Below are 13,104 nucleotides of genomic sequence, written 5' to 3' on the forward strand. Positions count from 1 at the left end.
AAGTATTAAATTATACTCATGTATTTTACAGTTTCGTGTTATGCAAACTACGCAGAATACCGCAAATCGTGCCTGTGTTAAATTTCATGCGTTTCTGCTGCAATGGACTGGGCTGAGCAGACAATGTCTCGAGAGTAACAGTTTCAAGCAGGAAATGTTAAAAACGACTTTCTCTTCACTGCTGTCTCAAGTGACTTATGAACAAGAGGGATGCACTCGCTGTCATTTTTCAGCCATGAAAGAAAAAAGTGCGTTTTGCAGAATTTGTAGATAATTTCATGCAATAATTTCACCAACATTTTCCATAATTATATTAGTTTAGTAAAGAAAGAGTTCAATCAAATCAATCAACCAGTATCTAGAGAGCGGGGCTAATCACCCTCGGAGGGTAAAGAGTTACGTTGACGTCGAAGGGGTAAAGTGAGGACAGAGAGATGGGACAATGTGTGACCTCCCACCGAGAGGACATTGAACAGGGAGGCATGCAGACTACTGTTAAGTGGCAGGCCGAACAGAAAAATTGAAGTATAATCTTTTATGCACACCGTTTTAAGGCGGGCCTTGGGACTTTACCAATCACTTTGCTATGGAGCTTCTTAGAAGGCGGGGCCTGAGGGCTCTGCAGTATGTGCTTTACTCCACGGTGCTATGTGATCATCAACTTCTGATTGGGGTTGAGGTGAGGGGGAGCCTGAAGGCGATCCATTGGGCTGTATTTCCATCTTCATCACGCGCAATCGGGAGGGTCGCTGGAGTGGGCAGCGACATGCAGTCACGTATTTGTCCTTGAGGGACAGATCGTGTCAGATTTTCAGGATTACCGCTGCATATGTAAACACCTTAACGGTTCCTATTTAGAATAGCCGAAGTACATCATTCGTTTAGTGAGGCTAGTCTGAAAATCTGACCTGACTCCACCTTCCCTCCTGGATTTATGCTCTGAACAGTCCCAGACACGTATTATCCACTGAATTGTTTTATAGTTGGGGTTGGAGCTGCCCTAAACCCGCTGCTTTGGGTTCCTGTCGTGGCGAGGAGGCCAGGACTCCACTGCACGTGCGTTAACCCTCCGCGCTATCTGCCCGGCTGGCGTTGGCGCTGCTGCGGATGAACTCTGTTGGGTTCACTCGAAGGGCTGCCTCCTGTCACCGGGATAGGAGGAGGAGTGGGCGGACTACATCAAGTGAAACACGGGCACAGCAACGAAGGCGTCCGCTGCAGGCACACGATCCCGCTGATCTACAGAGATCACTGCTTCCGGGATGGGGCTGCCGGTGGATGATCTGTACAGGGCTCCAGTCTCCGAGTGAGCTGAAGGGGAGGGGCCGAGGGAGGGACACAGGCGCACAGACAGGCACATTCACACACTAGGAGCAGGAGCCCGGGCTGTCCAGCTGCGGCCAGCGGACGAGCCCCCCCGGGACCGGACCAGGAGCCGTGAACATGGAGGCGCCCGGCCGGCTCCCCTTTCTCACCCAGATGGACAAGTATAAAGGTAGGAGACGGGCTGACGTCCGAGCCCACAACAGCCCAGAAGTGAGGAGAGTGGGCACTGTGCGTTGGTTTAGCACCTTTCAACCTGTGTGGGATTCTAACATTGTGCGTGCATGATGCTTTTCTTCACGCGTCCACCAAAGGCAAATCAAATGTTTGTGCAATAATGCAAATGTACTCTCGAGGGAGTACTGTCTACCCAGCCCCCCGCCCCCTCGTCGCCAATTAGTATACCTCCACTTCTCCAAATTATTTATTGATTTTTTGTATCTATGGATCGAAATGTATATTATTACTTGCATAGAGAGGGAATGGCTTTTTCGTAGTGTCAGACTAACGTGAAGCGGAGAGATGACTATATCGCTCGCGAATCAAACTTCTGTGCGCCGCCTTGAAACTCTGGCTCCGTGGGCGCTACACCTCAGATGGACGGTGCTACTCCGATCCACTCTATGCTGCACGCTCCGCTGTTTCTCGGTTTATTGATGGTTAATCGTCTGACTTTTCCGAGCATGGGCGTGTATTCGTTCTAAAAGGCCGGGGTCTCAGAGTGCACTGTTCTGAGACAGAAGTTTAGCTGCAGGGGGTGAAAGGCGAAGCAGGGTGTGTAAGGAGGACGTTCACGAAATAATAAATAACTGGAGAGGCGGGGCCTCGGGGCCGGGCATGACCCCCTGGGGGTGTGGGTGAAGATCAATTCATGCTGGTTGCTTTTCCCTCGCCAGGATGCGCGGCGGATTCATGTTCTCAAGAATTCCAGACACCTGTGGTTTATTTTGTTGTTATGGAACATTGTCACTATTACATCGATGGGAGTACTCTGTCTGTTTGTGTGCTACAGTGCTGCACAGAGAAGCATTAGTTCCCCGAGCTTTGTCACTGAGTTTGAAGGCACATCGCAGGGCACCCTCCCTGCGTTTTACAGAAGATTATTTTAAAACAGAAACAGAGGTTGTTGGAAGCACGGATAACAGCAGATCACAACTTTTTCTATCTCGTCAATGCTGCTTTGCTTACCAATAATTACACACGTCATAAAACATGACTGGCGGCGAGGTGCACAGTTGAGACCCTGATACGGTACTCGCCGGCTGTCTGTCTCTAGGAGCTTGAACTGAAAGTTAGACAGCGGCTGGTAGGGGCCGCTGAGTGCCTGCTCGTTTCACACAGGTGCATACGCGCTGATGGCTTTCTGCTCCTTAATGGGTGGGCGTGGCTCGAGGATGTGGTCTACCAGCTGACAGAGTTCGGTTCGGAGGGTGCGTTACCGCTAGGGGGCAGGGACGGACAAACATCCGCGTGACCAGATGACTCCATGTTTAGGTATTGATCTATTTACTCTTTTATATAGCGCTAATTTAGCCTAAATGTATTGGTGCTCTTCACAAGAGAGCATACCTATGATCTGGATAATGAACCCGAGGAAAGAATGTGGCGCTACGGCCTCTCTGGTTGGGAAGAAAAACTGGGAAACTAGGTTCGCCTCTAGGCGTCCGCTAAACATCTTGTGATTCTGGGCAAATCACTTTATTCATCTGTGCCTAAAAATTAAAACAAAAAGGAATGTATTCTTGGGTGATGTAACTTGTTCATGTAAAGCATGGGTCGAGTTCGCCCAACATAGCCCCAGGAAGGCAAAGGAGCAAACTTGGTATCCCCTCACTGTGACACAACGTTCCCATTCCTGGACTTTGCTTTTACATATCATTGTTATTAGGTGTGTTCGCCCAATCGGCTTAATGAATATGAACCAAGACTACAACTCCCAGAATGCAGTGATATGTGAAATCAAAGTTCAGGAAAGTAAGAGTTCTATTCCAGTGACAGGAAGACACCAAGTGATCATAGGAGTGACTTTTATTTGCGAGGGTCATTCACTTGTGTTGACAAAGGTCTGTCCTGGTCCCTTCCTTAAGAAGACGTGGGACGAGTGTCTTTTGATGAGGTCTGGCAAGAGAGTCCACTGCAGAATCTGAAAACCCAAGTAATTGCACATTAAGCAACCACATTTCTGGGCCTGCTGCCATTTGGCAGTGGCATAGAAACCAGTTAGGTTTGGCAGCTGGTGGGGCTGCTTGAATTTTAGCTGGAAGGTGCCAATTCACAGGCTGGCCCAATGCTATGAAGCTGGGCGGCATTCCTGGAAGCACCGTAGACGACACTTGAAAATGTGGGCCCTGTGTGCTGTTCTCTACCTTGCTTCTCCTTGGGTATCCCATCTGTGTGTCAAGTCATGAAAAGCAGGTTAGACCCATCTTCTCCAGGCCCCACGAGGCTGGCTCCCTCACTATATTCCCAGTTTGTAATCTTTAGGTGATGTTTCTGTGCCCTAAAGTATGTGATCAGGGCTTGTTGAGCATGTGCCTGTCACCAGTTTCGGGATGAATGCAAAGCAGAGATGTTGGCAGACTGGTGTTGACTTTTGGTAACTCCTGATAACAGGAAGTTAATTTTCCAACTGTTTCAAACTATACTCCTTACAGGTACCTCCAGTAAAAGTTGCCAGGGATTTCTGAGTGTGGCAGTATAGTATACAACCATACCAAGGTGGCTGTTACGACTTGGGGGGGGTGGACCTGGGGTGCAGGCCTGCTTTGTACCACTCTTACCTTGGGGCACTTGTCCACTTCTCTGCTGAGTACCTCGGGTAATCTGGACTCTGGCCGGTTGTAGAGTAAAACAAGACCATGTGATCTCACACAGCCCTGCTAGCAAGGAGAAGGCACTTCCCCTCTGTGAGAAGTTCACGTTGCCCCTAAATCTAGGGGAAAAGGAAGATAGATTGTGAGCAAAATGCCTCTTGACCATGCTTTGGACCTTTGACGAGCACACAGTCTTGCATTGTAGCAGGCAAGCATGCTTTGTTTTTTGTTTTGTTGAGTTTTTATATAAAGAATAAGGGAAACCCCCATGGGTCTTGAGGGACCAGGGTACATGTATTTCTAAAACAAGTGACTTCTTGTAAACCGCAAGGACAACGGAATGTACATAGGAATACACTCAATCCTATGATTTTTGTCCAGTAGACATATATATTTATTGTGCATAAATATTCAATAATTGTGTGGGCACATCAAAAAGAGAAAAACAGTCAATTCTGGTTCAAGAAGCTCAGGCTTAAAAGTATGACGAAATAGGCCAATGTAGTGTTTGTTGTACATGTGTATGGGTAAGAAGAACTCTTGATTTGTTGGTCTTTGTTTTATGTTTTCTTTACTTTTGTTTGCTTCCATATTTTCTTCCAGTTTTCTCCTGTGTGGGTGGTTTTCTGGCTCAACGATTAGTGTAGTTAGTGCTTACAATATATCTGCTTGTCGATGCACCACCTGGATTGCTTCTGGTGGGGCCACTGTTCTGGGTGATGCAGAAGGAACATTGCAGGTGTTGCACTTACTACATTGTATGTAACCATGAGGGCATAGGCAAGAGCCTTCCACGTCAGGTAGTTTATTTGCTGAACAGTAATGCTGTTTAGAGGCTATGTGAAATGATCCATTGTGCAACATTGATGCTACGAGAAACCCATTGTGTGGGGAGCACTGGAGAGGGCTACATCAAAGGACAGTTGCTCAAGAGGCAACCAAGCATCTGTATTTTTTTATTATGGCACGAGGAGTCTTTTCCTATCCACCCTGGGAATAGGCATCTTCCAACGGGTTGTGGAGGCCAGTGTGCTCACTTAGCTTCAAGGAGGTGGCACCTGCGTGCCGTTTCGGAGAGTATTTCGCATGTTGAGGGTATCTATTTAAAAGCTGGTGGTAGAGATGGTCCACTTGGGAGATGGAGTGTTTGCAGGCCCATAAAATAGATTGGGGATGTTGTGGTTGGAGGGGATTACAGGCCTGTAAAGTAATAGGACCCCAGCAGGTTGAGGAGGAAGAAGGGGTGATGGCATGGCAGGTTTGAATAATACAATGAGGAACTCGTGCAACAGTCTGTGGTGCTTAGAGGCCACTTACCCTGTTGTTGTAGGGGAGGTAGATGTGGCTTCTCAGTAGTTAAGCAGAATGGATGAAATTAAAGGTTTTTACATGGTCTCTCAATTCGCAAAAGGAAGACCAAGGATCAGGCTGGAGCAATAACCCAGTTTGCTGAAGATTTAGGTCATAATCTGGATGAATTGAAGAACAGAGAGGACAGCAAGGGTTGGTGGTGATAACGAGGCTTGTACCAGTGTGAGCCAATGGGTGTGACTTCTTTCCCTTGTTGTGACCATTGGGTGCAGTTGGATGAGCCTGTCAGTCAGCCTAACTACCTGAGGTTGGCATTCTTTTCCAAGCTGTGGTGTGCCAACTGCATCGAACAACGTCACTCCCTCTATAGTTTAACAAACACTGATGATCCTACCCACATCATCCGAAGTTCCATTCACAAGACATCAAGAGAAAGAAGGTGGCATTATTTAATAATAAGAAATGTTAGATCAGAACTGTTATGTGGCTCAGCTTTCAAGTTCTGCTGCTGCTTTATTAATCCTAACAGTAGAATCAATTTGCAGTAAAGAATTTGATGGTGATGGTGGTCGAGAAGAGTGACTTTCTCATTTGCATATTATTGTCCCTAGAAAACACATGTCCGTCGGAGAGTGCCAGTTGGTCTCTCCTTTAGTATTTGAATCAGTTGAAGTGAGATTTGAGATTTACAATGCAATTCAGGGAAATGTTGGCTAATGTTGGGCCTCCTAGTAAATGCAATAACTGAGTGGCAGAGCCCGCACAAGCCCACACCGATAGCGCTTCTCCTTCAAGCCGCATCATTGCTGCGACTCAGGGAAGCACAAAACTTAAAGTTTGGGGTCATGGTTTGTTTATGGCAGCATGGTGAGACCCAATAAGAGATATTACACATTCAAAGAGAATTAGGCTCTGGTAGAAAAAGTGAGTTTGGAATTGCCGGGTGTGTTTGGTGTTATGGTTCCTTCAAGCAAATGAAAAATTGACATTGTAAAGCTACATCAAGGAGTTTGCAAGCCCAAGTGGAAAACGGCAATGAGTTCTCTTACGCATAGATGGAGCGCAGAGAGGTTTCAGCATGAGGAATGAATCTGCATTTTCAGTAGCTGGAAATTCGGAGCCGCATCAAAGCACCACCTCCCTTCTCAACCACTGCCCATCCCTTGCAGCATCAAGGGAGAGAAATAGAGTTTGGCGCAAAAACAAACTTACAAGGGCTGAGCCAGGGCAGAGCCCACCATGTGGCTTGGATCTACAAGCCTGTGCGCAAGTCGTGCCATGAAAATGTTTGGCAAGAAAATCTTGGAACAAAGATCATGTACAAATGATATATTCTCTTAAAAACATGTTTTTTTTTTTTTAATACACAGAAGTCTTTCACTTTAGTACATCAGATTTTATCAGTAGCATGCCAGTTGCCATGTATTATCTATAGGTGGCCTAGATTCCTATAGATAAAGCAACAGTTTACTTTATTAAAGCACACAATAGGTTTTTGTACAGGGCATCCTGAACTCAAATATTGGAAGGGGTTCTCATGTGGTAATGAAACAAATGGAAGCTCAGTGAAATAAAATATTTGCTTAGCGATACACCGTTTGGTCAGATGGGGAAGCTAGTATTGATCCCAGGGTTTCTGGTTTCATATTGTGTAATCTAGCCAGAAGATGGGTATCTATTTTTCTCTTCTCTCTCTCTCTCTTTTTTTTTTTTTTTTTTTACATCAAACGTTAAGGTTTTGTCTTTAATTCTGGGTTCATGAGATTTAGGGTGTGGGTGGGAGGCAGAAACTGTAGAAAAGCTTGTGTTCAGCTCAAGGGTTCAAGACGATTGCGAGCCCAGTCAATCAAGCCAACAGCCTCCATCTTTCAGTGGCTTGCCCACCTCTAGACAGGAAGTGACGACAGCAACTGGATCCATAATTGCGGAAGTGGAGATGGGTTGAGAACTGTTAGTTTGCTGCAGACTGGAAGTGATCGGAATTTCTCGACAGAGGATATAAATAGAGAGATGTGGGAATGCCAGATCACAGATAACCATCCCACAGCACACAGTTGCTGGGACTGCAGAAAAGAAGTAATTGAATTTATTATTTTTTCTCTGAAGAGTCCAGAGTAAACATGCTCTTTCCCCCCACATTCCAGTACACGGTGTGCCGAGAAGGCGCTTCTCAGGGTAGCTAATAGGATTGTCGTAGGCTGATTATGTGACATGTTTTCTGCGTAGGAAATGTGTAGTTATTACTATTTGCAGCTGAGATGCAGCAATTAATGTAGTCGCCCTCTTACAAAACACCCCCGCACCTCTGCTGCATCTGGAAGTGACTTGTTCTCTGATTACTATCACCAGAGCTCAGGAGATTTCGCAGTTTCCGCGCCCTGCTGGCACAGTTCGAGTTTAAATAACAACCAAACGACACAGACGATTTAATGTGGTTCCTTTTATAGTGCCAAATTCCACGTCAACGGTCCACCACATCTGGGCGCTCTAACTTGCTTCGTGCTAGCAAGTTGTTAGTGTGCCTATATGGGACATTTCCATGCCTTATAAGTGACACTTTCTAAAAAAAAAAAAAAAAAAAAAAACCGTGACAGATTCCATACCTAATATTGCTCGTTTTATAAGCTACCAACGTTTTCCATTACAATTGTCTAAACTTTGCTACTATCCTAAAATGTTGCAATAATCCGCACATTTTCTTATGCATAGGCACTTGGAGACTGTCTATGAAGCATGCTGGCTCGGGGCCCTTAGCTGAACAAATGTGGTATAAGGACTGAGTGATCTCAGAGGACCCAGAAACCCATCTCTTACCCAACTAACTGTTCAGGACGTTGTTTAGTTACCTATTTTCGCTGATATTTCTTGCTTACCTCCTATATTCTCCCTCTTTCCACTCCAATCTGGTTATCTTTATCCTGCTACCCACTCTAGTCTCCCTCTGCTTATCACCCTCCTCTTCCCAGGATATTTCTACTTCTTTGGTTCCCCCTCCCTCTATCTAGTGGCAGCCGCCGCAAATCTCAAGGGGATGGGACGGGTGGGGGTAAGGGGAGTGTCTGGTATTAAAAAATATATATATTTAGTAAATTTGCCTCTTCCTGCCCCTGCCACCTCGATCCTCTTCTGGTGTCTCAGCATTCACTGGGACACCAGCACAGGCGCCCCAGCAATCCTGGTGCTGCTTTCATGCTAAACCTAGCATAAAAGCAGCATCAGGATTGCTCGAGCAACTTGGACTGCCGCTCAGACACAACCCTGGGGTCTGTGCAGTTTCTCCACCCCAGCTGTTCAACACAGCCAGGCTAGAAAGATAAAATGATAAAGAAACATAGTTCATCTTTCAGCTCCTGGCTTAGCCAGTGGTGCAACACTCCTTTGCAAAATGCAAAGGAGCTGCCCCTGTTTCTATCATCCGTCCAATCAATCATTGCTGCAGCCAATGAGGGCTCCGTCAATGGAATGCAGGTGGTCGACCCGACTCTAAATAGGGCGGGCAGACCATCAGTTAGGTGGCCCGGGTACCCTGTTGGGTTTGTGACAGAGTACCTTGTATGTTCAACTCTAAATCAACCCTTAAATCAGGCTTGAGTGCCAAGAAAGTATGTTTTGTATTTATCAGCACTTGGGTACAGCACTGTCACCATTGGTAGCCCTTCCAGAATCTGGGTGACCTTCTACATACATTTTGGGATTTCTCTTTGACTGTAGTGAAGGAAACTAAATTCATTAGCCTAGTTAGCCTAAAAAGTAGTAACTCTGCACTTATGCAAGAAATGGTGCAGACTTCCTTCTTTATGCTGGTCACAAATATTCACAGTGGCACTGCTGGAAATCTGCGCTACTGGGAATGTCATGTGACAGCTTCTATTCCTCATGTGAGACTTCACATAGTCTCCAGTGTAAATGCATGCATTGTTTCTTTACTCTTCTGGGAAATTATTTTTGCCCAAGGCCAAATCCTTTCCCATACACCCACACGAAATGTATCGGTGATCCATTCCCCTTCCATCCTGGTAAGGAACTTACTCCGGGCCTTTGCTGGAGAAAATCTCTGTTCATTTCCAAGGTGGAAATGGGTCATAGAGGAGTTTGGTATTGTCCAGAAACGTACATATGTGTTGGCTTCATTAAACGTCCAAGGTAAGCTACGTCTTGAAATGCCCACTTCTAACCCCTTGAGAGGAATTTGCTACTTCAGCTTTTTCTGCCTTGACCGAGAAATCCACAATAATAAAGGCAAATTTGCCTGTCAGGAGTCCCTTTAAAGGTGTAAGAAGGTGTTTTCAGACGTAACCGTCTGTTTACATATTGCGATTATAAAGCATGTTGGTGTATTGTTTTAGATGAAAAATGGAGAGGTTCAGCCGTGTTTGCTCCTTGTTTAGTATTGTTTGAGAGCCAGGAGGAATTTGTGAAATTGATTCAAGCTTATAATGCCACGAGAGCTCAAACTGGCTTGTCACTGAATATTTCATGGATTGATCCTCCATGTGGACAATTCGTAGCACTTGGTGGCATAAGCACTAACCCCAGCTGCCCCTTTAATCTTCCATAGCCCAGTGGAGCAATGACCCTCCACCCACCGCTCTTCACCAGCTTTGGCCTCTGATGCTCTTTAATGAACCCCCAGAGTGCCCTGCATGGCAATAGAATGAAGTATTCATGTGGCCGAGGGCCTCTCTTCACTGGACCCAGACAGTGCCACAATGGGCCGAAGCACAGGGCGCCTATTGTGCTCCGCGAATGGCACAACAGAGCAGTGTTCAGCAATGCCCCTCTGTACTTCCTTGTGTGCAGTCCTCCAGCTCCAGCATTAAGCAGACTTTTGAAAATATATTTTCTATTGGTTAGCTCAACACTTTTAATGTAGTTCATAATCCCACGTTGACTGGGTCCCATGTACTCTCGTGAGGAGCTGGGTAAGCAGGACTTCTTTTTATCCAGAATAAAATCTTCAGATGGGAACTTTTTCAAAACATTTCTGCTGTGCCTTTGTCGAGAATGCAGCTTTCTCATAGCCCAAAGGGCAGAGCGTCCTTGTAAAAACGACGCCTTATAGGAGAAGACAGCTGTGTTAATCTTGACTTCCAGGACACTAGTCTTTTGTTTGATGGGGACCCAATGGTCAGCAACCAGGAAAGCAGGGCAGGCCAGTATGCAGCGCATAATGAAAAACCTGGGACACAGAACCATGGATCTAGGAAAGCCGTGACAAAAAGGCAAAATAATGCATGATGTGCTCCAAGGCCATGGAGACATCAGGCCTGCCTTTTCAAATAGCAAATACACAGGCGCCACAAAGACCATACTCTCTATGGTGTGCTCTCAACAGCCTACACTGAATTGATGCCTACCCAAACACAGAGTGGCTTGGAGAGGTTTCTTTAAAGGCCTATCACATTCTGCATTAATGGGTCTATTCTGTGCCTGGTAATTGCCCTCCACATGTAGCCTTACTGATTATAGCATGGTTCCGAACACTATGAGACAGTGATGTCGTTCTCCAGCCTTTCTGTTGATGCTGCATACAAAAACTGCAGTACATCCATGTCTGTTAGTTTGACAGGAATGAGGGTCCTCGAATGACTCCATACTGTAAGGAATGAAGAATTCATGAAGTAAACAAATTGGAAATTAAAGTAGGAAAGAGAGGAGTTCATAATATGCACACATCTAGGCACTCTTTGAGCAGGAATGGGACTCAAGCAGAAATATTAGGATGTTCTGATGCGCAGAAACAAGTGGGTCATGTCACCAAGGCATTTATGAGTACCTGAATAGTACAAATGTACTACTCCTTCACTAACTCTTAAAAGCCTTTGTGAATTGGCCCCACAGTTTTTAATATAAACCAGTAATAAAAAAAAAATGTTTTTCACGTGTTCCAAAAGAGGTATCATTAGCAAAAAAGCATGAAAACATTTATGAGGGTTTGCCTAAAAATGATGGGACACATTCGCAAAGGGTATTTATGAGTATGCAATGCATTGCTGCTCTAGTACAACTACTTGTACTCACAAATGTCTTTGAGAAATGGCCCAAAGGAGTTTGTGAAATTCAAACATACTGCCATATTATGGTTTGTATATACAGCATGATGCATTTGTGAAATGGCAAAATGACTAATGGATATTAGAAATTACTCGCTTTTATTATAAGTAACAAATGAAGAATTTGTCTATTGACATGTAGGATGAATTGGTGCTGTGGGTGAAGATGTAAACTGGATGCATGTACAAGTCAGCACATGCTCACATATTGAAATTTCAAAAAAAGTTGAAATCTGAAAAATTCATGAAAGTCACATTTGGACAGTTCCATAGATAATGATTCCAACTAAATTATTAATCTTACACCTAATGGCTAGCCCCAATCATACCTAAACTCTTTACATTTTCTATACTTTACCACACATGAAAATTGGTGGACTTTATTTTCTTTGCTTGAGTTTAGTTGCCTTGAAAGCTGTCTAAAATGATGATGCAGAAATGTGATTAATTTGTGATATGCAGACACTAAGAGAACTTCTGTTAGGCAGAAGTTAGGACGAATTCTGAACTGTACAAATAGAGGGATTTAAAATTGCATAAACACGAGAGTTGATATGAAACTATGAGTGAAACATAGTGGAAAAGATGCAGCACTATCAAGCATTTAACGGTATTTGGCACATAATTATTTGCAGAACTATTTGAAATTCATGTTACAATAAAGGAAAATGCACAATGTGTTATTGAGAAGTCTCGGCTCTATCATATTTAGAAATATGAAGACGTTGCAATAATCTGAGATGTACTGTTGAAATGAAGGAAAATCGAACATGCATAACTACAAGGACTCAGATTAATAAGAAATGTGTATTCATGAAATTTGGAAGGTTCATCATATTCTCAATTTAGTCAACCATTTTATGGAGAAATACAAATTTGCTAAACACCAATGTGCAAAATTTTATTAGTAAATTAAAAGAAATACGAGTGGAATTGGATGAACTCAATGGTGGAATTAGTGATTGCAGAAATTGCAGATTCATTATGTGCACGAACATTGGTAACTGACAAAATATTATGTTTGCAGTTACTATAATCAACCTCTTAGATTGAATATAATATTAATAATATGAAAATGTACTGAAAATGTAAGAAACACATGCTCTGGCCAATTTAAGAGATGTGCTTGGTTTGCAATACGAGGAGTGCTTCTAGATGCACAAAAACTCATGATGTGAAAAATGGAGATGTAAATGAGGAACGGGAAATTTGTGGAGTCTATAACATTCAGAAGTATAAAAAAAGTTATGCTATTCACACATACAGGTATTCACTTCTATACATAAATATAAGGAGTTTGTGAAATGTCAAAGTATCATGAATATGCGATACATAGGCATTTGATAGATAATTGAACTTGAACTATTTAAGGGATTTCTGATCTGTAAAACGCTGTGCAAAAATCCAATAGGTACAGATCATGTAGAGAGGTGAGGAATTATGGATATGCAATGGTAATTAAAGCCCGAAAAGATAATTGAGAAATTAGTATTTGCCAGAACATTGGGTTAAGAGATTAAAGATTACAGGAGAGGAATTCGGTCACAAATCATTTTAAGATTCTACCTTCTCCCTGATTCTGGATTCCGACGGTATTGGCAGAC

General features: G+C 44.0%; 1 protein-coding gene across 2 annotated transcripts in view; it reads left to right on the forward strand.

Moving 5' to 3' along the window:
- The first annotated feature begins 1,196 nt into the window (after positions 1-1,196).
- AFAP1L2 (actin filament associated protein 1 like 2) overlaps positions 1,197-13,104 on the forward strand; it is a 478,342-nt gene continuing 466,434 nt past the window's right edge. Inside the window, exon 1 of one of the 2 annotated variants that reach the window (XM_069239306.1) lies at positions 1,197-1,495. In XM_069239306.1, the coding sequence (XP_069095407.1) occupies positions 1,444-1,495 (52 nt within the window). In that variant the 5' untranslated portion in view covers positions 1,197-1,443. Of the gene's footprint in view, positions 1,496-2,746; positions 2,818-13,104 lie in introns of those variants that run through there. The other variant, XM_069239307.1, reaches the window with a different exon arrangement.

The sequence above is a fragment of the Pleurodeles waltl genome, chromosome 6 (genome assembly GCF_031143425.1).
Source record: "Pleurodeles waltl isolate 20211129_DDA chromosome 6, aPleWal1.hap1.20221129, whole genome shotgun sequence".
Classification (NCBI taxonomy): domain Eukaryota; kingdom Metazoa; phylum Chordata; class Amphibia; order Caudata; family Salamandridae; genus Pleurodeles; species Pleurodeles waltl.